Consider the following 26377-nt stretch of genomic DNA (forward strand, 5'->3'; position numbering starts at 1 on the left):
AGAGAGACAGAAAGGTCTTCCTTTTTCCGTTCGTTCACCCCCCAGATGACTGCTACGGCCGGCGCTCTGCACCAATCCAAAGCCAGGAGCCAGGTGCTTCCTCCTGGTCTTCCATGCGGGTGTAGGGCCCAAGGACCTGGGCCATCCTCCACTGCACTCCTGGGCCACAGCAGAGAGCTGGCCCGGAAGAGGAGCAACCGGGACAGAATCCGGCGCCCAGACTGGGACTAGAAGCCAGGATGTCGGCGCTGCAGGTGGAGGATTAGCCTAGTGAGCTGTGGTGCTGGCCGCTAATTCTTAAGTTGATAATTTTGTATGGCTCCCAAATGATAGTATAAATATCCAAATGGTCCTTGACAGAAAAAAGATTCTTCACCCCTGAATAAGACATTCACGTAACTTTTATTTCAGGGTATTGTTTTAATTATTCTCTTTCATTATTAGTTGTTCCTAGATTTTACTTTAAATTTTATCATAAGCATATATATTTAGGAAAAAACTTAGTATATGTATGGTTATAGGCATCCTCTGGAAGTCTTGGGGCATATAACCCATGGATAAGTGGGGGACTACTATAAATACAGATTAAACTAATATGTTCAGCTGGTGCTATGGCTCAGCAGGTTACGCTACTGTCTGTAGTGCCAGCATCCCATAATGGGTACCAGTTTAAGTCTTGGCTGCTTCATTTCTGATCCAGCTCCCTACTAATGTGGCTGGGAAAGCAGCGGCGTATGGCTTGAGCCCAAGTGCTTGAGCCCCTGCACTCACCTGGGAGACATGCAGGAAGCCTCTGGCTCCTGGCTTTGGCTTGGCCAAGCCCCAGCCATTGTGGGCATTTGGGGAGTGAACCAGTGGGTGGAAGAGCTCGCGCGCTCTCTCTCTCTCTCCCTCCCTCCATCCCCCCTCCCTCCCTCCCCTTCTCTTTCTGTATTTCTGACTTTCAAATGAACTTTTAAAAAAATATGAACTAATATGTTCATGTCTCTGGAAATGAAGTATAAACGTATCTCTTGCAAATTTTTTCAATTCCAGGACACTTTCTTCAGGAACAACAAACTCCAAACAAACGATGAGATGTCAACTAGTGGTAGTGATTCTGTCCTTAGGATAAGCACCATTGCCTCAGCCATTGCAGATGCATCAGTCAGTACCGACCCTTCCCAACTTGTTGCCATGATTAAGGCACTTACAAATAAAAACAGAGACAAGGCTTTACAGGAAGATGATAAACGAGAGATCTGTTCCAGTGTATCCAATTTCTCACCAAATGATTTAGAAAAAAGCAGTGCATCTAATGCATTTGATATGGAGAAATATCTTACAAAAACAGAAGTGAATAGACAAGTAGGTAGATTGGAAAACCTTTCCAGAGCTGGTATGTCTGGTATCTGGGATTTGTCTTTGCCAAAAGAACAAAGTATTCAAGACATGAACTTGGGAACTACTAATGTAAATGGAAGGGAACCAAGAGAAAATACAGCAGCTGTTTTTTATGGTGAAAATGGAGACAGTGGGAACCAGGAATCAGCTGGAGCAGTAAACTCTTCAAACTCAGTTCTTACAAATGTAAGAGAGAACGAAGGTGCAGTAGTGGATGTGAAGATACACACTGTTGACAAGGTATCAGGTGTTGGTGATAGTGAGAAAGCTACCTCTGCTTCCACTCCAACATCTCTTTCATCAGTAAGGAATCCCAGAATAACATCTGTTTGGCTGCTAGAAGGGCATGAAGAAACGGAAGATAATGGAGAATGCCGTAGACAAAGTGAACATGTTAGTGAAACAAGCAACAGCGAAAAGCATGTGACCTTTGGAAAACATTCCGTAGTCTCACCCAAAGCTGTTGGTAAGTGTCTGAGTAACTGATCACACTCACAAAATTATGCAGGTTTTTTTTTTTTTTTCTATTCTCATTGGAAATACTTTCCTGATAGATTTGAAAGATGCCTCTCCTGAGCGAGGTGCACATGGCTCAGAGGAAGACCAGGAGAGCTTCAGACCTTCTACATCACCACTGAGTCACTCTTCTCCTAGTGAAGTTTCTGGAACCAGTTTATCAGGGTAGGTGCTTACCTCTTTTTAATAATAAAAGGATATGCTCAGTGTATAAAAACTGGTCAGAAGGTTTAAAGAAGAAAAATTATTAACCTACAGCAGAGGTGGGGAACTGCAGGCCTGTAGGCTGCATAAGGCCTGCAAAATCATTTGGTTTGGCCCTGTCAAGGCAGCTGCAGGCAGCACTTGAAGTTCAATAAATCTATAGCAGGCCAATTTAAAACAAATTTATATTAATATAAAGAAAATAGATTCCATGTGTTTCATAGATACAATTCTAAGAAGATAACCATACTTCCCTCCCTCCCTCAACCACCCTCCTTCCTACCTTTTTTTCCCTTTATTTTTTACAATAACATATTTTCAGTTTACTTTATAATTATAGGCTTCATGTACCACCAACCATAATGTTCAGCAAGTAAAAAATAGAAAGACCCCTGTTCTACAAGAGTATAGATAAGAATAGCACACTAATTTTTAAGTTGATAATTTTGTTTATTTATTTATTTGAGTGGTAGAGTTACAGACAGAGTGAGAGAGAGGAAGGTCTTCCATCCATTGGTTCACTTCCCCATAATGGCTGCAACAGCCAAAGCTGGGCCAATCCAAAGCCAGGAACCAAGAGCTTCTTCCAGGTCTCGCATGTGGATACAGGGTCCCAAGCACTTGGGCCGTCTTCCACTGCTTTCCCAGGCTGTTAGCAAAGAGCTGCATTGTAGAGGAGCAGCCGGGCCTCGAACCAGTGCCCATATGGAATGCTGGTGTCACAGGCCGAGGCTTAGCCTACTACACCACAGTGCTGGCCCCACGTTGATAATTTTGTATAATCCATGAATGATATTACAAATATTCAAATGGCCCTTGGCAGAAAAAATGTTCCCAACCATTGATCCATAGATTCATTTCTCAGAAGTAATCATTTTAAATACTCACGTTTTCAGAGCTGTTTTTCTGTGCAAATTTTTATACTCTTATTTACAATATCTTCTAAAGATTTGTTTATTTATTTGAAAGGCAGAGTTACAGAAAGGCATAAGCAGAGAGAGAGAGCGTGCGGTCTTCCATCTGCTGGTTCATTCCTCAAGTGAGTACAGTGACTGGAGCTGTGCCAGTCCAAAGCCAGGAGTTAGGATCTTCCTCCGGGTCTCCCATGCAAGTGCAGGGGACCAAGGACTAGGGCCATCTTTGCTGCTTTCCCAGGCTATAGCAGATTACTAGATCAAAAAGTAGAGTGACGGGACTTGAACTGCAGGTGATGGCTTTATCCGCTATGCCACTGCTCTGGCTCAAAGTTGGTAATTTTGATGATATTATAAATATTCAAATGGCCCTTGGCAGAAAAAAGTTTCACCACCACTGATGTATAGATTTATCTCTCAAAGGTAATCATTATAAATACTTATGTTCTAAGATAGCTGTTTTTCTGTGCAAATTTTTATACTTTTTTTTTCACTTAAAGTAATTTTCTGTATTTTTTAAAAGAAGCAAGCTAGTAGGCCAGTATTGTGGTACAGTGGGTTAAGCTGCTGCTGGCAATGTTAGTATCCCCTGTCAGTGTATCAGTTCAAGTTGCAGCTGCTCCATTTCTGGTCTAGCTTCCTGCTAATGCATGCGATGGCAGCATAGGATGGCTTTAGTACTTGGGTCCCTGCCATCCATGTGAGAGACTTGGATGGAGTTCTCGACTCCCAACCTGGGCCTGGCCTAGTACTGGCAGTTGTGGCTTTTTGGGGGCATGAACCAGCAGATGGAAGATCTTTCTGTTTCTCCCCTCTCTTGCTGCTGTGCCTTTTAAATGAATAAATAAATATATATATTTTTAAAATAGCTGGTAATGTTACAGATTGTATAATGGGTCTGTTTTAGTTTATTTACTTGATGCTTCTTGGGGAAACTTAGTGTCTTACATGATTTCTATTTTAATACAACTGAAATGAATAACTTCACACAGTTTTAACTTTGTTTTATGACTTTTTATAAGAATTTCTTATGTTTCTTTATTGAAGTGTTATTAGGGAATATGAAAATTTGCCTTAACCAGTAAAATTGTCATAAAGATACAGATTTGATTTATTTCAAAATGGTATATTTTAGAATTACCTATTAACTTTGCTGTGCTGCCATTGAAGTGTTCCAGTTTCATCTGAAATGTGGTGTGGGTCACTGAGAGCTTGATATCAGCAGAGAGCTTAGTTCTTTCATGTATCATGGACTCCTTATAGATGCCTCATTTTAAAATAGCTTTTTGGCCGGTGCCACGGCTCACTCATTTACCAGTAGTACTGTATTCTAAAGGATATTAAAGGTCATTCACCGCAACCAAATTTGAAGGTCATCTGGCTCATGGCGTGTCGTAGTGTGTTTTCAATCTGTAACTTACACTTCTCCACAGAGTGTTGGAGAAAATCAGAGTCTACCTTAATTCTTTTTGCCTTTGAATTGACTTGATGTTTATAAGATTTTGCTGAAGACTCTTCAGTTTTGAAGTTTACTGATTTTAGTAGGCTGTCGTTGTATCTCTGTTAACTCTTCATAGTTACTTTGCCCTATATACAGTATACCCATTCAACATTGTGGATTCAAGCATTCTTTTATTTACAGTAAGTTTTTTGGGGGGTTATTTCTGGAAATATTAATCCTACTGCATTCCCTTTCTCCCTGCTCCACTCTCAGAAGCCTTTGTGATACATATACAGGGCCTATTTTGCTTGATTTCTGCAATTTATTATCTCTTTAATCCTTTTTTAAAGAAGATTTGTTTTATTTATTTGAAAGGTAGAGTTAGAGAGAGGGAATGGTCTTCCATCCACTGGTTCAGTCCCCAGATGGCTGCAGTGGAGTTTCATCAGAGTCTACCACGTAGGTACAGGGACCCAAGCACATGGGCCATCCTCTGCTGTTTTCCTGGGTGCATTAGCAGGGAGCTAGATCAGAAGAGGGGTAGCCAGGACTCGAACTGGCACCCATGTGGGATGCAGGCACTGCAGGCAACTGCTTGTCCTGCTGCACCATGGCGCCAACCTCCTCTTTAAACCTTTCATAAAACATTTTTACTTTGGAAATAATTATAGATTCACAAGAAGTGTACCCTCACGCAGTTTCCCCAGTACAGTACTACAACTGTAGCTCAACGGGAGTACTATGTGTGGGTCACCATGTATTAGTAGAATTAATATTAATTATAGGTTTGCTTTGTGTATCTGCTCTTGAAACCAAAGCTCCTGAGCTGTTTCATCCCTACAATAGTCTGCCTCTTTCTTAATTTCTATCTTGTTTTGTTTATATTTCACATTTTTATGTGTAGATTCCTTCCTGGACAGTATTTTTTGCAGTGTCCCTTTCCTATTGTGTATTTTCCAATTTCATCTTTTGTTCTTTGGTTTTATTTTTTATTTTTTTTGCCAGGCAGAGTTAGACAGTGAGAGAGAGAGACAGAGAGTTACAGACAGTGAGAGAGAGACAGAGAGAAAGGTCTTCCTTCCATTGGTTCACTCCCCAAATGGCCGCTATGGCCGGTGCTACACTGATCCAAAGCCAGGAGCCGGGTACTTCCTCCCGGTCTCCCATGCGGGTGCAGGGACCCAAGCACTTGGGCCATCCTCCACTGCCCTCCTGGGCCACAGCAGAGAGCTGGATTGGAAGAGGAGCAACCGGGACTAGGACCCGGCGTCCCAACCGGGACTAGAACCCGGGGTGCCGGCGCCACAGGCAGATGATTAGCCAAGTAAGCCACGGCACTGGCCTGGTTTTAATTTTTTAAAAAATATGTATGAAGGCATTCAAATAAAAATATAAATACTCTATGATGACTTACTTTATTATAAGTTTCTCCTTCAAACTGTCCTTTACTGCATGGTCAGACCCCAAATATTGGGCTGATTGGTCTTAATCTTGAACCTACCAGTTTTTTTTCTTGAAGTCTTAAGATAAATATTTGTATGCTTATACATTCAGTGTAGGTAACATGCTTAAAGGGGAAATTGAGCCATCTCTTGATCATAGCATATGGCCAGATATTTTGAATGAGGGTCACTTTTCTAAAAAGTGACCATGAAATTGGTAAGCTCACACAGTAGTAAACTAGCAAAGTATCTGTACCTTCATTTTGTTGGCTGAGTCAGAACCATGGAACTTAATAAGAAAATAAGAAAAGGTTGACTTGTGAGAGTGTAAGTGTGCCATGAATTAAAATTGCTGGAGAATATGATAAAGAGAGTTAATTGTGTTTTCGAGTAGCTTAGCGTACACTTTATGCTTCCATATTCACTAAAGCAAATACAGTTGAAATTGCTTGATCAGTGTGTAGCATATAGATTAATCTGTGCATTCTTCAAGAGTAAGGTTTAGGGACTGGCGTTGTGACATAGCACATCAAGCCCATTGCTTGGTGATGCTGGCATCCCATACAGGCACTGGTTTGAGTCCTGGCTGCACTACTTCTGATCCAGCTCCCTGCTAATGCTCCTGGGAAAGCAGCGAAAGGTGACCCAAGTGCTTAGACCACTGCAACCACATGTTTAGACTGGGAAGAAGCTCCTGGCTCCTGGCTTCAGTCTGACCCAGCCCAGGCTGTTGTGGCCATTTGGCTAGTGAATCTGTGGATGAAAGTTCTATCTCTCTGTCTTTCCCCCTCCCTCCCTCCCTCCCTCCCTCTCTCTCTCTCTCTCTCTTTCTCTCTCTCTATCTTTAATTCTATGTTTCAAATAAATTAATTTTTTTTAAAGAGTAGGGTTTAGCCTACTAGCATGTTTATAGTCAAATTTTCTCCCCCTCCTAATCCAATTTTGCACTTTTCCAATATAAATTTTTTTAAAATATTTTATTTATTTATTTGAGAGGCAGAGTTACAGATAGAAAGAGGGAGAGACAGAGAGAAAGGTCTTCCATCTGCTGATTCACTCCCCAAATGGCCGCAACGGCCGGAGCTGAGCCAATTGAAGCCAGGAACCAGGAGCTTTTTCTGCGTCTCCCACATGGGTGCAGGGATCCAAGCACTTGGCCATCTTCCACTGCTTTCCCAGGCTATAAACAGAGAGCTGGATTGGAAGAGGAGCACCTGGGAATCGAACCAATACCCATATGGGATGCAGGCATCACAGCCTACTATGCCATAGCTCCAGCCCCTCCAGTATGAATTTTTTATTATGTTTTTATTGAAGTATAATTAACATACAGTAAAACAGACATATCTTGGGGGTATCAGTGAATGAGTTCTATTTATTTATTTATTTAAAGATTTATTTATTAATTTATTTGAGAGTTAGAGTTACAGACAGTGAGAGGGAGAGAAAGATCTTCCTTCTGTTGGTTCACTCCCCAAATGGCCAGAATGGCCAGAACTGTGCTGATTCGAAGCCAGGAACCAGGTGCTTCTTCCCGGTCTCCCATGTGGATGCAGGGAGCCAAGGACTTGGGCCATCCTCCACTGTCCTCCCAAGCCACAGAAGAGAGCTGGATTGGAAGAGGAGCATCCGGGACTAGAACCAGTGCCCATATGGGATGCTGGCGCCGCAGTCAGAGGATTAAAGATTTATTGATTTGTTTGAAAGAGGTACAGAGAGGCAGAGGCAAAGGCAGGGAGAGAGAAAAGTCTTCCATCCGCTTCCATTGGGTTCACTCCCCAATGGCCGCAGTGGCTGGAGCTGTGGGATTTGGAGCCAGGAGCCTCCTCCAGGTCTCCCACATGAGTTCAGGGGCCCTTTTGAACTGCTTTCCCAAGGCATAGCGGAGAGCTGTATTGAAAGTGGAGCAGTTGGGTCTTGAACTGATGCCCATATTGGATGCTGGCACTACAGGCGACAGCTTTACCTGCTATGCCACAGCACCAGCCCCTGAATGAGTTTTTGACATATATATGGATGCACATAAAACATTTTCATTATTCCATCAACTACTTGCCTGCTGCTGGTCAATTTCTTTCCTTATCCTGGAACCCATTCTCTGTAATTTAGTTTTGTCTGTTCTTGGATTTTATATAAATGGAATCACACAGGATGTTGTTCATGTTTGTGCCTGGGTTCTTCCACTATACTGTTTTTGAGTTTCATTGCCATTGTTGCACAGACTAGCAGTTCATCATGTTTACTAAGTAGTACTATTGCATGAATCTACCACCTCCTGTTTATCTGTTCTCTGCAATACATAGTTTCATCTAAACCTAAACTGCTGGGTCCTTTTTATGTTGCTGTTGTTTTCCCTGTGTCAGCTGCTTTTGGCTAATTTTCCTGGAATATGGTAACCTCTGTATGTGCAGTTTTTTTTTCCTTAAGGTTTCATTTATTTATTTGAGAGGTAGAGTTACAGACATTGAGAGGGAGAGACAGAGAGAAAGGCCTTCCATCCACTGGTTCACTTCCCAAATGTCCACATCAGCCAGAGCTGAGCTGATAGGAAGCCAGGAGCTGGAGAAGCTTCTTTGGGGTCTCCCATGCTGATGCAGGGGCCCAAGCGCTTGGATCATCTGCTGCTGCTTTCCCAGGCCACAGCAGAGATGGATTGGAATAGGAGCAGCCAGGGACTAGAACCAGTGCCACATGGGATACTGGCACTGCAGGCGGGGATTAACCTAGTGTGCCACAGTGTTGGCCTCTGTGCAGTTCTTTTTTCTGCTAAAGAACGTTTTAATTTTTATCACCTTTCATTTGGCTGCGTCCAGCTTATTCTCACCTCCTTTTGAGTACACCCATTACCCTTCTCTGGTTATCTAAGACTGTTCCCTTTTTCTCATTTTCCTTTTCTGTCAACCTTCCTTCTGTATCAGGGATAGTTTTTCAGATGTTTATCTTCTGTACCAGTGATTTTCTACAATATTAACTGTGCTTTTCATTGCTATCAATGTGGGTTTGGCTTTAATTTTGTATTTATTATCTTTACTTAAAGCTTCATACTTTTTTTTCAGGTTCCTGGTGGTTCAAATTCTATTTCCTCCTGATGCCCTGTTTCTTCATCTATTTTTTACTTGCTAATTTATATTTCTCCTGTGTGATCGTTGTTCATAGAGGTGATTGCTTCATTGTGTGTGTGTGTATGTGTGTCTGTGTGTGTGGTGAAATGTTGGTTGCAGTTCTACTAGTGGTAATATTTTCTGGCTATTATATTTGCTTGGTGAATTTTGCTGCTCCTTGGCATTCCTGCACATGGGTCTTCTGGCTCCTGGCTGGCTTTCAGCTGGTCCATGGAGCTGATGTAGAGTTTCTAATCTAGAACTGATTTTGAATCTTTGTGTGCTGTGTACTGCACTTTTGTAGTTTGACCTCTCAACTGAAATGTCTCCTTTTTTTCCACATGTGCTTTTGCAGTTCACTTGTTATTACTTGAAGTAATTTAACCTAAATGGATTTATTCCTGTCAACCAAAGGAACTGAATTAATAGAATACATCACTCTAGTGACCCAGAACTCTTTTTCATGCCTTTATCGTGGTTTTGTGTGTGTATAGCTATGTCCAAGCATGTATATATGTGCAGGAACCCTCTAGGTGCATGTCATGCAGTAGCCAAAATACAGAATGAAAGCAATTTGGTTAATAATATTTTGTCTATATTGGCTAGTATTTTACTAACTGATATTTTGACAATACTGTTTTGATTAGAGGCTTTTTACAGATCAGAATTCCAATTTGAATTTTCTGTGTTTTGTCCATTGCTAACATGAATGTTCAGAACTTTGTGTCAAAAATGATGGGGTAAGATCCTGTCAAGTTAGGGGCTAAATTGAAGCTCAATGGCAGAGCCTTCTGTAGTTGCAGAAATTATCGGCAGTGATAGCTCGGTATTTTCCTATTGCCTGTGCTGTCGGCACTGTGACTTTTGCCACTCACCTTGGGAGGTACTATCTGCTTCTCCTATCACCTACATTGATGGCCCTGAGACAGGTACTGACTAACAGAAGAAAGCAATAAACACTGAGCTCCCATACATATTGCACATATTTGCAGATGTGCAATATGTATGGGAGCTCACTGTTTATTGCTTTCTAATTTTTAAAAGACATTATTGATTTAAAAGAGCAACAGAGAGAGAGGAGAGACAGAGAAAAAGATCTTTGATTTATTGGTTCACTCTGCAAATGGCTGCAACGGTCCATGCTAGTCCAGGGTTAAGGTCAGGAACCTGGAACTCCATCTGGGTCTCTCATATGGGTGGCCAGGGCCCAAGCACTTGGGCCTTTTGCTGCTGATTTCCCAGGTGTGTTTGCAGGGAGCTGGTTTGGAAACAGAGCAGCTAGGACTCAAACTGGTGCTCCGATATGGGTTGCCAGCATCGCAAGTGGAAGTTTAACCTGCTTTCTTTTAACTTTTGTTTTATCTTTTAACTTATCATAGTTTTTTTTTTTAAAGATTTATTTTATTTATTTGAATATCAGAGTTAAACAGAGAGAGAGAAAGAGAGGTCTTCCATCTAATGGTTCACTCCCCAGTTGGCTACAACAGCTGGAGCTGTGCTGATCTGAAGCCAGGAGCCAGGAGCTTCTTCCGGGTCTCTCATGCAGGTGCATGGGCCCAAGGACTTGGACCATCTTTTATTGCTTTCCCAGGCCATAGCAGAGAGCTGGATTGGAAGTGGAGCAGCCGGGACTTGAACTGGCATCCATATGGGATGCTGGCACTGCAGGCCAGGGCATTAACCCTCTGTGTCACAGCGCCGGCCCCATAGTTTTCAGTGGCTGCAGTGTTTTATTGTATGTTTGTGCCAGAATTTCGATAGCCTCGTTCTCCCTATATGACATGTGAGAGTTCCCACTTTATTATTGATAGTGGTGACATGTAGTTTTTGTGAACTGTTTATTGTTGATTTTTTTCTCCTGAGGATGAATTGCTAGATGCAAAATATCTGAGTCCAGGAGTTTTAAAATATCATTTGCTTTTATTTATTTGAAAGGCAGGGGGAGACAGCAAGAGAGCTTCTGTTTACTGGTTCGCTCTCTGAATGCCTGCAATAGCTGAGTCTGGGCTAGGCTGAAAGTAGGAGCCTGGAATTCAATCCAGGTGTCTCCTCTTCTGGTGGTAGGGCCCCAACTACTTGAGCCATCATTTGCTACTTCGCAGGGTGTGCATTAGCTTGAATTGGAATTGGAAGTGGAGCTGTGTCTGAAACTCAGGCACTGCATTATGGGATGTGGGCATCCCAAGCCTCCTCTTTACCACTCTGACCAATGCCAGCCTCTCACCGGGATTTTGACATGTACCACTTACTTACTTATCCAAAAGTTGTACTGCTTTACACTCCCTGTCATTGGTATGTGTGTATGACTATTCCCATTGCTTTGCTCTTTAGAGGCAGTAATATTTGAATGCTTTTATTCATTGCTCTTTATAAGGTACTCATAAGTTTTTATTGAAAGATACCATTGTCAAGTGTCTGTATGGTTTTCTTTTTTTTTTTTAGTAAGATTTATTTATTTATTGGAAAGGCAGATTTACAGAGAGGCAGAGGGAGAGAGGGAGGGAGGGAGGGAGGGAGGGAGAGAGAGAGAGAGAGAGAGAGAGAGAGAGGTCTCTCATCTGCTGGTTTACTCCCCAGATGGCTGCAATGGCCAGAGCTGGGCCAATCGAACCCAGGAGCCAGGAGCTTCTGGGTTTGCCATGCATGTGTAGGGGCCCAAGAACTTGGGCTATCGTCTGTACTGCTTTCTGAGGCCATAGAAGAGAGCTGGATCAGAGGTGGAGCAGCCTGGACTCAAACCTGCACCTATGTGGGATGCCTGCGCTGCATGTGGTGGCTTTACCTGCTACACCACAGTGCCGGCCCCATGTGTATGATATTTATTAGTGAAAATGCTGTGACATTTTTATTTCACAAATAGCTTATTAGGTTCTTCATTCAATGAGAACCATTTACCATTTTATATAATTAAATGTAAATGATGATTCTGTGGTTATTTATAAGATTATAGACAAGCAGGAATGGCTTTTTGCTGATGCAGATAATACTAAGTAAAGGAATGGATCACTGTAGTCAGAACGTCTTGTCTTTTTCAGGTATGCCTTAGAATCTTTTTGCTCTACAGCTCAACAGAAGCCTCCCTGTGAGAATGAGCAGTCTCGGCTGGCCAGTTCACTTGCCAGTGTGAGCAGGCTGACTTACGTGTCTGAACCAGAGAGCACCTGTCCTACCACAGCCATGGAATATGGCCCAGAGGACCGTAAGGTGGGCAGACCTTTGGAATGTTTTTATAGTAAGAATTTCAGCTGTTGGGCTGGCGCCGTGGCTCACTTGGCTAATCCTCCACCTGTGGTGCTGGCACCCCAGGTTCTAGACCCAGTTGGGGTGCCGGATTCTGTCCCTGTTGCTCCTCTTCCAGTCCAGCTCTCTGCTGTGGCCTGGGAGGGCAGAGGAGGATGGCCCAAGTGCTTGGGTCCCTGCACCTGCATGGGAGACTGGGAGGAATACCCGGCTCCTGGCTTTGGATCAGTGCAGCGCTGGCCGTAGTGGCCATTTGGGGAGTGAACCAATGGAAGGAAGACCTTTCTCTCTGTCTCTCTCTCACTGTCTGTAACTCTCTCTCTCTCTCTCTCTCACTGTCTAACTCTGCTTGGCAACAAATAAAAAAATAAATTAATTAAAAAAAAAAAAGAATTTCAGCTCTCAAGATAGGACTGTTTGATTCAGACTGAAGTTCTGGCCTGTGTACCCTCTGAATTGCTGTTTGTGTATGTGTACATATTAAACAGTGCTGATGCTGGAGAGGCACTAGAGTTACAAAGAGAAGTTTATCTCTGCCTAGTATAAGACATGCTAGATAATGAAGTGCATTGTAATACACCTATGGCTTGGGGATTCAGAGGGAAATGACCAAACGCTGGCTCTGAGGGGCATTAGGAGATAGTTTAGCCAAGGCTAATGGGGACATTGTGAAATGGTGGGTTGGACACTGCATCAGAGGTATGCCAAGAAGTTCAGAATGGCTGTGGTGGATCTTGTATGTGGGTAGAGGAAATGAGGCTAGAAAAAGAGGAGGAATCAAACTGTGTGGTCTTGGCTGTAAAATATGACCATTTTCAGACTTATAAGCAGGACACTGACCTCATCTGATTTGGTGTTTTAAAAGCTGACTCTACCATGAGCATGAGATTTAGGGAACAATATTGAAACCCGGGGGATGACATGGGACAATAGCCATTTTAAGCAAGAGACAGTATGGGCCCTTACCAAGGTGGGAGCTGTGGAGAGAGAGAAGGAATTCTGAGAGATTTATGATGGTGAAGCTAGAGCATGTGTGTGAATGTGTTGTGTGACAGTGTGCAGTTTTTAGTGAGCTAAACATGACTTCCGTGGGTCTGCTCTGCAGGTCTCTTCCTGAGCACTAAGTGTGTGCTGTGAAGTCATTGAGCATGTGGTGCATTAGACAGAGTCTCACATCCATCCATGAAAGCTGTCTGGCAGTGGTGGTGTTAGACATTGAATCTCTGTTTAGTGTGGTAGGTAAGAGCTGAGTCAGTTACTTCTCCTTGCTTACTGAACCTCCATAAACCTGGTTCTTTGCACAGAGGAGTAGTGTATGAGGGCAGTGCTTGCCATCTGTAAGTCACCCTGAATACATACTATTTTTTACTATTCAAAACCAGCAAATAATCTGGTCTTTGTTTATTAATATCTTTGTTTCTAAAGCTTTGGTCCAGGGGAACCTTCCAGACAGACAAGTACTAGAAACAGTGAGGCTTGTATGTCTTACTTTTGTGCATCCCAGCTTGTCCCTCCTGCAGAGCTGTAGATGTTACCCTTCAGGTTATACACTATCAAGAAATGAGTATATAAACATTCACTAGGACAGTTAACAGTATTTTCATACTTACAAAAACAGAACCATACAAGCCAAGATACTGGAAAAGGCTTAGTACATATAAAAATCTGCATCTTTAAATTGTCATGCCTGTGCGGCAGTCTGGACATGTAATGGGGGTGGGAGGAGCTGGGAACTGACTTTGTATCTCCAACCTAATGTTCCTCTCATTTGAACGCTTACTTCTCCCCACTCCTTTGTTACTAATTTAGATTTCTATTACAAAGTTTACAGAAATAAATCTCCTAAATTTTCCAGAAAAAAAATCACATGATTGTAGTCTTGTATCTCTCTGAATTTTTCAGATATAATTGGTTTATACCTCCTATTTATTTTCCTCCTAAGTCTTTATAAAACTGTGAATGCAAATTTTCTAACATAAGCTTGCATTTCACAGCTATATAGTTCTTTTTTTGTGTGTAAACCAATTTTTTAAAAAAGATTTATTTATTTGAAAGTCAGTTACACACACACATACAGAGATATCTTCTATCCACTGGTTTACTCCCCAGGTGGCCACAATGCCAGGACTGGACAGGCTGAAGCCAGGAGCTTCATCCAGGTCTCCTAAATGGTAACAGGGGCCCAAACACCTGGGCCACCTTCTGCTGCTTTTCCCAGACCACTAGCAGGGAGCTGGATCAGAAATGGAGCAGCCAGAACATGAAGTAGTACACAAGTTATATGCTGGCATCAGTGACAGCTTAACCTGCTATGCCACAACATTGGCCCCATACCAATTATTTTTCAGGGAGATAATGTCATGGAACTCTTTATCTTTTTATGTGAGATTATACCAGCACAGGGTGAATTTGTTATATGCATTTTATTTATGGATTACTCAACATTTTTTTTCACACTCAGAGTGATATCACCAGTGAATTGAGCACCACAATTATGCAAGCCAGTCCAGCTTCATCAGAGGAACAAGCTATGGAAAAGCTGAGAGAAAAAGTTCCATTTCAAAATAGAAGACAAGGAGCATTATCATATATTATCCAGAGTACCTCTGATATGGAAAGAGTGACTGAACCTACTTCGATGAGAAGCAACCCTGAAGATGTAGAAACTAATTTTAGATCAAGTGAAGATCCTTCTTCTAAAAGTGAAGAAATATTGGAGACCAGCGAGGTAGGTTTGACATCAAACTTCAGTGAGTTGGACCCAATCCATCTGGCTCTGCTGAGCAAGTCAGATCTCAGCCATCAAGCCAGGTCAGCCACAGCACACCTCCCCGTGTCTTGCCGTGAGTCTGAGTCTGTGAGTGGAGGTCAGAGGATCACTTCTGAAGATATGTCAACTGGCAGCAGTGAATTCAGTGGCCATATTAATTGCAGCACCTCTGGAAACCAGCACATCCCTGTTCCTGGCATTCTGGTTCATGGTTCTGCTGCTGAGATGCAGAACATGCCTGCTGTGCTGCCTACACTCTTGCCTCGACCTTCTTTTAGCACAGCTCCCTTTGCCCAGCAGTATTTGGGGACTCTTCCTGTAGCTGGAAATGTTGCTGTGCCTCAGTGCTATGCTAGCAGCACCTCTGTCTGTGGATTCGCGGGATGCTATCCCTATCCTGCTGTCACAGGAGAACATGTTCAGAACTCTGTGGCCCTGGGGATTTGTCTAGGACCAAATAACAGCTCTGGATTGATGGGTACCAGCTCCCTGGGTAACCCATATTCTAATGCCGTACACCAGAACCTGCTAAACACAGCAAAACCCTTTCCTGCACAAACTGCTGCTGCAAATTGTGGAACTGAACCATGGGACTCAGGAATAACATCAGGATTTGGTAAGAGATTTTTTCTGTCATGTTACTGTTGCTTGCTATTATTTCAAAGTTGAATTTTCTCAAATGAGATCACAAAACGTGTTTGAAGGAAATATTGGTTGGCTTTAGGTGTTTGCAAGTTTTTTTCTGTGTTCTAAATTGAGAACACTGTAATGTATTTTCTGTGCAAGAGTCCCTGTAGTTACTTAGAAAAACACTAAAACTTACACAGGTAAAAAGCTCTCTGTGCCTTTGTCTTCCTTATCTTTCTTTTCTTGGATTTTCATTACTCTTTCATTTAGGAATATCCAGTTTAGAGTTGAATCCCAGGATGAATGGGTAACCTTCTACCTTCTGAGTCTTCAGGAGGTAATACTTTGGTGGTGACAGAGTGCTCATCAACTCCCACCTGTAGGGGCTGATCTTGTGCTACAGGTTGCACAGAGCTGGGTCCTCTACTTTTCCTGACCTGCACACCTGCTTGCTGGGGTGCTGTATTTGAGTCTGCTCTCGCAAGTATGGTAGTGGGAAGAGTGGTGATGGTGTTACAAGTGTACACCTATGGAAGGCAAGAGCCTCTGCAGCTGCTTTTTACCTAAGCTAATAGCTTGTTATTTGTGAAAGGAAAAAGAGGTTATGAACTGATAATACAAAAGATTTGGCTAGCTGTTGATTGTAAGTTTGGTTGGTTCTGTATTTTGTTCCTGGGCTGGGTGGAACAGGAATGAATTGTTAACAGGGCTCCACCATGGCTTGCACCACATTAAGGACTCCTATACATCTGGGTCTCTTACACTGTGGGTCTTGGGTCTAAACAGATAGTCTTACATAATGATTTCCATTTAGCAAGTTGTGCTTTTAAAGATCAGTGTCGCATAGAGCTTCCTTTTGACTTCTTCCCCAGGGAATGTCAGAGTGCCTGAGGAGCTGAAGTTCCCACATGCGTGCTGTGTTGGTATTGCTTCACAAACCCACCTTAGCCTACTCAACCCGACTGAGCGTTGGCTGCAAGTCAGCATTGGGGTTCTCAGTGTTAGTGTTAATGGTGAAAAGGTAAGTTCTCATTTGGCTTAACAATTGCATTGTGATCAAGTGCTTGATTTCTGTGACCTTCTACACTCTCCCCCTCCACACACATATTCTCTGAATGACATCTCCTTCACTCCCCCTTTTGTTGTAGTATGTACAGTTTAAAAAGTAAAATTGAGGCCGGAGCCGCGGCTCACCAGGCTAATCCTCCGCCTGTGGAGCCGGCACACCGGGTTCTAGTCCCGGTCGGGGTGCCGGATTCTGTCCCGGTTGCCCCTCTTCCAGGCAAGCTCTCTGCTGTGGCCCGGGGGTGCAGTGGAGGATGGCCCAAGTACTTGGGCCCTGCACCCTATGGGAGACCAGGAGAAGCACCTGGCTCCTGCCATCGGATCAGTGTGGTGCGCCAGCTGCAGTGCGCTGACCGCAGCAGCCATTGGAGGGTGAACCAACAGTAAAGGAAGACCTTTCTCTCTGTCTCTCTCTCTCACTGTCCACTCTGCCTGTCAAAATAAATAAATAAATAAATAAAGTAAAATTGAGTGCACAAGTTATTTATTTTTAATTTATTAATCATAATTTGTTATTTGTGATATTACATAAATATGCTGATACTTTTCTGTGAGTCAAATAAGAACATATCAATTGTTTTTAAAACTAGCAGCAAATTTATATTCTGTTCTCTGCCAGTTTTTGTTTGTTTGTTTGTTTTTTGTTTTGTTTGACAGGCAGAGTTAGACAGTGAGAGAGAGAGACAGAAAGAAAAATCTTCCTTCTGTTGGTTCACCCACCAAATGGCCGCTCTGGCCGGCGTGCTGCACCTACCCGAAGCCAGGAGCCAGGTGCTTTTTCCTAATCTCCCATGTGGGTGCAGGGCCCAAGCACTTGGGCCATCCTCCACTGCCTTCCCTGGCCACAGCAGAGAGCTGGACTGGAAGAGGAGCAACTGGGACAGAATCTGGCGCCCCATCTGGGACTAGAACCCAGTGTGCCGGCGCCACAGGCGGAGGATTAGCCAAGTGAGCCACGGCGTCGGCCCTGCCAGGGTTTTTATTATTATTATTATTTATTTATTTGAAAGAGTTATGGAGAAACAGAGGCAGAGAGAGAGAGAGAGAGAGACATCTTCCATCTGTTCGTTCGCTCCCCAGATGGCTACAAGAATCCAGGAGCCAGAAGTTTCTTCTCGTTCTCACACATGGGTGCAGGGGGCCCAAGGACTTGAGCCATCTTCCGCTCTTTTCCCAGGCACATTATCAGGGAACTGGATCAAAAGTGGAGCAGCTGGGACTCGAACCAGTGCCCATCTAGGATGCCGGAGGTGTAGATGGCAGCTTAATCCACTGAGCCACACCAATGGTGCCTTTCTGCCAATTTTGTTAAATGTGATGAAATACAGGTTACTGTGATTTATCTGGGAAAAAAAAAGTTACTCTTCATGTAATTTGTTTTTCATTTACTTAGGAGGGTATCATTTTGGCTAATTTATCTGCTCATTTTCTTTCATGATCTTTTGAAATATCTGGAAAAAGAATTTTAGCATTCTTAGTAGTGGCCCTCACACGTCAATTACCGCTGCTATAATTCTGGGCTCTACATCTCGTTTGCTGATTGCAGTGACCATTTGAACGGCAGAGTCGGGAGGGTAGGAAATACGATCAGCGGGTTTGGTTTTGAAATGCCCTTGCTCTGTGACTGCTCCTGGGAAGCAGCACTGGCTCGTGGGTTCGCTTTTCTTCTTCCCTGCTAGCAGCATTTATTTTGCCTGCTCTCCATTTCCTCGCTTTTCCCTCTGTATTCAGGTCCTCAGGTTGTGTTAAAGCAGGTGATTGAGGAAAGGGTTGAGGGTGGAAAGTGAGATTTGAGGATACTTTCAGGGACAACTAGAAGTGTGTGAATGAAGTAGTATTAGTGTTGTTTGTGGAAAGGGTGTGTAGAAAGAAGATCTTCACTTACTGTAAGGGGACAGGTGGTTGGGGCCACAATCAGAGGCTTTGGGACCTTTCGAGCACTCTCCCCTCCCTACCAGCAAAAAACACATCCTGGAGAGATTCCTGGGACTGTGAAAAGTGTTCTCAGTGCCCCTACTAAGAAAAATGAGGATATTGACCAGTATGTTTGTTTTAAAAATACTAGGAGGACACAATCTTTATGCAATGAAAACAGTTCAACTCACAGAACATTCTGACTGATTGTTCTTTGTAGATAATGTATTGTCAGATTTGGGTATTTCTGATCAATAATAAATATCTAGATTTGGTAGCTGAAGTGATTACAAAAAGGAATCTTAGACTAGGTGGTTCTACTTGATTTTCATTGTGAAGCCCTTTCTTAATGAATTATGTGGTTCTTTTTTAAAGGTGGATCTTTCAACATATCCATGTTTGGTTTTCAAGAATAAAGTCATCATAAGACCTCATGCCACAGAAGAGATAAAAGTGCTTTTTATCCCTTCCAGTCCTGGGATTTTCAGATGCTTATTCAGTATTTCTTCTTGGCCATTTTCGGCAGATGCTGAAACAATAGTGCAAGCAGAAGCCTTGGCAAGCAGAGTTGTGCTCACTGCTCTTGCTGAGGTCCCTGTTATCGAGGTAAGTATTTGTAAATGAATCTTTGTCATACCAGGGATTTTATATGGAGATTGTTTAACCTCTGAAGTAATAGTTGGAAAAGATGGATTTGGGAACACATGGTTTAAGTTCAAGCCAAACATTGATCTTTAATATCTTCTCATAGAAAAATTTAAAATATTTCTGTTGTTTCATGGAAACATAAATATACTTCCCAAGATGTTTATAAAGCAGAATAAAACATTAAACCCTGTCCTCCAACTGGTTTTCATTGTGTACTTATATATCCATTTAGGAAAGTACCAGTGATTCATATTCCTTTCTCTTTTCTATACCTTTAGATTAGATGCTACCTAGAAACATTTCTCTCTGCAGTCACCCATATTCTGAAAGCAAGAGAAATAAATTAGCCTAGCCTAATTAGGATAATAAGCATTCATTAGATTATTGCCCACTTGGGACAATGGCTCTCAACCCTGAGTGCATGATGGAGTAACACTGAGAACCTTTAATTCTATCCCAATCCCTGAATCCCACCGAGACCAACTGAATCAGAGTTGAGGGTGACTATGTATATCAGTAATTTTTAAATCTTAGATAATTTGAAATTACAATTTTAATTAACAACTGCTTTACAAGAAGTGTCTCTTTTTAGTTGATGGTAGGTGAAGTCAGAACCAACAGAGTGAAAAGAAAAGGAATATGGGGTAGTTATGAGGGAAGGTACAAAAAAGGAAAGATAGAATACCTTCTCATGATAGGTAAAAATTAGTTCATTTCTAACGCGAATTAAATCTAGGATGTTTATGCAAAATTAACAAGTGTTGCTGAGCTTTGACTATAAGGGTAGTTCAGAGGTGGATGTGGTGAAGGAAGGGCAGGGCAGCCTCCTTTGAGGCTGTGGAGTTTAGGGTTTTCCCATGGTGCAGTTGCACTAGGGGCCAGCTTAGCCACTTGGTGCATTTTCTGGAGTATAATAGAGGAAATAGAGTTTGTAGGTGTTCTTGTAGTATAATCTCTTAATAATCTTTTCCTTTTTACTGAAATGCCATTTTATGGACTGTTCAATGAGCTCTGCGGTGCTGGCTGTCTTCTAGAGCAGGGGTTTTCAGCTTTAACATCGTTGGCATTTGGGCTGGACTGTTATTTGGGGTGGGTGGGTGTGCAGGAGAGGATGTTTGGCAGCATCTGTGGCCTCCAACCACTAGATGCCAGCAACCCCTCTTACCCTGGTTGTAAAAACCAAAACTGCCCCCCAGATGTTGGCAAATCACTGTAGTTGAAAGCCACTGACACCCAATTTCAGTAATTTTCTGGATTTCAGTATGTTCCACTCTGGTCAGCTTTTGGACTCTGCCCTTAAAGAAGCTAACATTTTTGTTGCAGACATGAAAAATTTCAACTACTCAGTATTTGAAGTTGCTGTGTTGTGAGTGGCTAACATTCGTGAAACTTAGCAGGGTAAGGCAGTGGTTCCCAGTATGCTCATTGGAATCAGCCCACAGACTTCCAGACCTACTGATGTCTATGTCTGAACTTTGTGACAAAAATGAGCAAGTTTGGCAATCACTGGTGTTAAAGGGTCATTCAGTAGTAATTAGGCCAGTTACCTCCCGGAGGGATGAAACTTAAAGGTATTAGACCTAAAGGCCGGTGGGATTTGAGTGGGGAAAAGTATCCCCTGTATGACATAATGTAGGAATTTTATACAGATTTTTAGTAACCTACTGTAGACATCATATTTATCAGTGTATGGACCTTTGCTTTAGCTACATATTTCTAAGTTGTCTCCAGTTTATGTTCTTAGAAGAAATGGATAAAAGTTTATATTGCTAACACTTGTTATTATTAGATTTTTAATTGCTTGCTTATTTTATTTATTTATTTATTTTATTTATTATTTCTTGGATGCTGAATAACATATATTCTAATTTGCTTGCTTGGATCACTAGTGGTATTGAGCATCTTTTATATTTTTATTAGTCATTTTCTTTTGCACTGGCTGTTCGGACTTTTTTTTTTTTTCTCTGTTGTTTTGTGTATCTTTGGCAATTTTTGTAGATGTTCCTTATAATTCTGCATTTTAATTCCTTACTACTTATTATGCTTTGGGATTATTTTCTCCCATTACTTGGCTTTTTTCAACTCAGTGTTTTTTGTTTGGTTAGACAACAAAAAGTGTAACATAGATCAGACCCTGTATCCCAAGTATAAGACAAGGGTTGTTTTTCTTCCTCTAAAAAGTATCCCTCGGGAAAGAGGGAAGGGCCTGATACTATTCCCACAGATTCACTCCTTAGGATGAAGTGCTTGTCTGTAACTACTGCAGTGGTGTTGGTTTGGATGTTCTAAAAAGTCACTTGACTTAAGTGGTTTAAAAAAAGAAAACTAAGAAAAAAGTAGTTTTAAGATTTATGTATTTATTTGAAGTACAGAGAAAGAGAGGGAGAGCCAGAGTTCACTCCCTAAATGACTGCAATGGCCTGGCTTGGGCCAGGCCAAACCCAGAAGCTTCCTCTGGCTCTCCCACATGGGTGGCAGGGTCCCAAGCACTTGGGTCATGCTCCTTTGCTTTTTCCCATGCCATCAGCAGGAGCTGGATCGGAAGCAGAGCAGTGCCCACGTGGAATGCCAACATTGCAGTCAGCAGCCTTACCCACTATGCCACGATGCTGGTCCCAGAAGACAAATTTTTTTTTTTTTTTTTTTTTTTTAAGATTTATTGCTTCCTGGCCTTTTGGCTAAGATCAAGTATTGTTACTTATTTGAAAGGCACAGTTAGAGAGAGGGAGAGACAGAGAGAAAGAGTGATCCATCTGCTTCTCCACTATTCAGATGGCCGCAATGCCCCTGGCTGAGTCAGGCCAAAGCCAGGAACTGCATCCAGGTCTCCCACATGGGTGGCAGGAGCCCAAACACATGGGCCATCTTTTGATTTTCCCAGGCCTTTAGCAGGGAGCTGGATGGGAATTAGAACAGTGGATCATGCCCATATGGGATGCCAGCATTTGCAGGCGGCCATGACTTTACTTGCTGTGCCACAACACTGTGACCCTAAGAACAAGAAGTTTAACCCAATTTAATGATGATTACTGGTGGTGTGTAAATATTAGATGTTATACATTAACCTTTTAAATATTACTTTAAGAAACTGTTAAGTGATTAGGTGGGGAAATCTTGACCATATGTGTACAGAATAAATAAAAACAAGTACTGTGTTACCTGGATGAGCGTTTTGGCTTCAGTGACTCAGTGGCAGCATCACATTAGAGAATTCATAAAGTTTGTGGAAAATAAAATTAAAAGCAGGAGTTTATTTTGTGCAGATTGTTTTTCATAACATGTGGCAGATGAATTAGGAAAAAAAGCTGTGAATTTAAAAAATGTTGTGCACCAAAATAAACTCATACTTTTTTTTTTTTAAAAAAAGTGTATTTCTATCTACTTGAAATTTCACTCTCCAAATGCCTTGCAACAGCAAGAGGTGAGCCAGGCAGAAGCAAGGAACCCAGAACTCCATCTGGGTCTCCCACATAGTGGGCAGAGCATCATCTCTTATCGCCTGCCCCCTGCCACCACACTAGCAGGAAGCTGAATGGGAAATGGAGTAGTCAGGGTAAGAATCAGCACTAAAATCTTATTCTCCCTATTTTTCCCAAACTTTTTAAATTGCCTTTGTGGATGAAAATTGCTATAAAATCAGTTTGGATACACATGAAGATAGCTTTTTGGATACCTGTCATAGCAGATCAGAAAGTATCTCTAGTGATGAAGAAGCCACTGATAGAATCCTCATCTGATTTTGAAGACTGTTGTTTACTGACTGAAATCTTTCTGCCAGGAGTGGCAACACTTCACTCTCATTTTCTCTGATCTCTGCTGACATTTAAAGAATGGAGGCCCCCAACTACCCTCTCCCCACATTCTCACTGCCCTTTGTCCTAATTCTCTGCTTTGTGCTTTTTGCCATTTATATGCTAAATAGCCAGTCTCTATTATTATTTGATCCTTCTTGCCCCCCTCTCCCCGCTACAGTACAGACCCCTTAGGTGCAACAGCTAGTCTGAAAGTGTAAGCAGGCATATTTCTCAATTAACATGGTTTTTAAAATTCTGTATCACATATATATGCACCAAAACCAGTAATTATAGTCAGTTAGGCATTCCCCCCCCCACATTGATAAAGGCTTATGTATTAAAGTTGGTCAAAAAAGACTTTAAAGTGTATCTGTAGTTTCTAAATGGGAGAGTTTGGCCTGTCTTTCTCTGCCTCACCCCCTCCCTTTCTCCCACTGCGGCCAGAGTAAGGGATGGAGATAGACTGTGTAGTCCAGTACACCTTCATGCTATGTTGATGCTCACTGTGTGCTTATAAAGAAGCTCTGAGTTACAGAGTTCTTATGTGCCCTTTTGCTCTGACTTATCACTCTGTAATTTAAATCTTCTGTGTAATTGCTGAGGTTTTACTTTATTATTACTAGTATTTTTGTTTGCTCATGGTCTTTCAGTGTCTGAGAGGTGGCTGCAGATGTGAAATGTCTTTAGTAGGGAGACTTACAGTGTAGCAGTTTTGTCTTGAGTGTTCTGCAGCTGTATTGCTACTTGTGCTTAGGCTCCCAATTGTTTTATCTTTTAAGTGAAATGTTTTATCTTTCAAGTAAGAATTCTCTTTATCCCTTTTGTCTTAGAGTCTGTTTTGTCTGGTATTGATATTGCTGTGTCATCTTTGTTTTGTTGACTAATTTGCTGGCATATCTATTTCCATCTCTTTGCTTTTCTGTTTTCAACATCTGTTTCATTATGATATCCCTTAAAAACTCAGCTACATTTTTCTCCATTTATTCTCCCCTCTTTTTTTTTTTTTTTTTTTTTGATTTATTTGAGAGGTAGTTACAGACAGAGAGAGGGAAAGAGACAGAGAGATCTTCCATGCGCTGGTTCACTTCCCAAATGACCATAATAGCCAGAGCTGAGGCGATCTGGAACTAGGAGCTAGGATCTTCCGGGTCTCCCATGTGGGTGCAGGGGCCCAAGAGTTTGGGCCATTCCCCACTGCTTTCCCATGCCATAGCAGAGAGCTAGATCAGAAGAAGAGCCGCTGGGATTAGAACAGGTGCTCATATGGGATGCCAGTGCTGCAGTTGGAGGATTAACCTATTGTGCCACAGCGCCACCGCCTCCCCTTTTAAGATTTATTTATTTATTTGAAAGGCAGAGTTACAGTGTGGGGAGGGAGATCTTCTGTGTATATTTTGGTTCACTCCTCAAATGGCTACAACAGTGAGAGCTGAGCCAGGCTGGAGCCAGGAGCCAGGAGCCTCCTCTAGGTCTCCTACACTTGATCTTAGCCAAAAGGCTGAGAAGCAGTCCTCTTCCAGGTCTCCTACATGAGTTCAAGGGCCCAACCACTTGGGCCATGTTCCGCTGCTTTCCTAGGCCATCAGCCAGGACTCATGGGATGCTGGCGCCACAGGTGGCAGCTTTACCCTCTATGCCACAATGCTGGCCCCTTCTCCCCCTCCTTTCTTGATGCCTTTTGGGTATATTACATTTTCTTTTTCCCTTTTGTGTTAGTTTAAAAGTTCCACATTTCCATTCCCATTTTTTTTCAAGTTGATTACCTAAGTCTAAAGTTAGTCAGGAATTCTGTTTCCAAGCAACACAGTAAGCTTTGATAATTTTTTAAAAAATTTTCATCTACTTGAAAAGCAAAGTGAGCAAGAGAAAGAGAGCGCACTTTTAGCACTTTTATCTGCTTGTTCGCTTCACAAATACTTACAACAGCTGGAACTTCAAGGCTGGAAGCTCCATCCAGGTCTCCCACATGAGTGGCAAGGGCCCAAGCACTTGAACTGCTTTCCAAGATGCGTTAGCAGGGAGATAGAATGGAAGCAGGACACTCAGGACTCAAACCAGCACTCCAGTATGGAATGTGGTATTGGCAAGCGGCTGTTTAACCTACTGTGCTAGCAATGCCTGCTCTAGCTTTGATCATTTTCATGCTCATCTTTTCCTTCCATATTATCTTTGACTAACATTTTATTTCACAATGGTTCTTAAAATCAACATTAAATTTTTTTTAAAGATTTATTTTATTTATTTGAAAGAGTTACAGAGAGAGGTAGAGACAGAAAGAGAGGTCGTCTTCCATCCGCTGGTTCATGCCCCAGATGGCCACAATGGCCGGAGTTGCACCAATCTGAAGCCAGGAGCCAGGAGCTTCTTCCAGGTCTCCCATGTGGATGCAGGGTCCCAAGCACTTGGGCCATCTTCTACTGCTTTCCCAAGCCATAGCAGAGAGCTGGATTGGAAGAGGATCAACCGGGACTAGAACCAACGCCCATATGGGATGCTGGCACCTCAGGCCAGGGCTTTAACCCGCTGCACCACAGTGCCAGCCCCAACATTAAATTTTTTAACAGATTGGTCTTTATCATAGTTCCTGTTGTTTTGCTCACCATTGCTTCATGCTTCATGAATCTTCTGCTTTTCCATCACTGACTCTATTTTCCTACCTGTATTTAAAATGAACTTACTTTGTAATAATAAATATTTCTGATTATTTCTAGTTCTTGGGTTACTAGTGCTTCTACTTGTTCCTTTTGCTTGGTTATCCTACTTATTTTCTTCATGTGATTTCTCATTTTTTAATTGATACTTAAAAATTTTAATTTGAGTTCACATTTTTCTCTGGGGACCCCATGTTTCCTGGATTTTGAAAGTGTCCCTAAAGAGTACATTACAGAATGACACTGAAATGCATTCCAGGCCCTGAAGGTTCCTTTGAGTCTCAGCTTGGGGCTCCTGTGCTTGACATGGCCTAGGCCTGGGCTTTCATGTTCTTGAATGTGACCTCTCCATGCCTCCACCTTCCTGTATAGGCTCCTTGTTGCCTGCCTAGACGTGTGAACAGAGTTTTTCCAGTTCCCTTTTAATTTCTAGAAAGGGCACTTTGAAATTTTGGACTTTCTGCATGGAGTTTAGATTCCATCTATCCTCACTCTGCCCATAACAAGCCTGACATCCTGTCTTCTGTTCACAGGAAGATGTAAACTTGACCTCCTTGGAGGCAAGTCTGGACACCAGACCTTCATGTGTCACCACCAAAGTCAGCTCCCTTTGCCAGTCTGCCTTTGACTTTCCTGTATTTAATATTTGGCTCAAGTAAAAAAAGAA

The 26377-nt window shown here is 42.3% G+C and overlaps 1 protein-coding gene across 5 annotated transcripts in view; it reads left to right on the plus strand.

Moving 5' to 3' along the window:
- Nucleotides 1-26377, plus strand: part of CEP192 (centrosomal protein 192) — a 150440-nt gene that overhangs the window by 73668 nt on the left and 50395 nt on the right. For all 5 annotated transcript variants that reach the window (XM_017343984.3, XM_070050534.1, XM_070050531.1 and 2 more), the window contains exons 17-22: nucleotides 1036-1849; nucleotides 1938-2064; nucleotides 12037-12205; nucleotides 14703-15627; nucleotides 16511-16659; nucleotides 18993-19223. In XM_017343984.3, the coding sequence (XP_017199473.3) occupies nucleotides 1036-1849; nucleotides 1938-2064; nucleotides 12037-12205; nucleotides 14703-15627; nucleotides 16511-16659; nucleotides 18993-19223 (2415 nt within the window). The remainder of the gene's footprint in view (nucleotides 1-1035; nucleotides 1850-1937; nucleotides 2065-12036; nucleotides 12206-14702; nucleotides 15628-16510; nucleotides 16660-18992; nucleotides 19224-26377) is intronic.

Source organism: Oryctolagus cuniculus, chromosome 10 (genome assembly GCF_964237555.1).
Source record: "Oryctolagus cuniculus chromosome 10, mOryCun1.1, whole genome shotgun sequence".
Lineage (NCBI taxonomy): Eukaryota > Metazoa > Chordata > Mammalia > Lagomorpha > Leporidae > Oryctolagus > Oryctolagus cuniculus.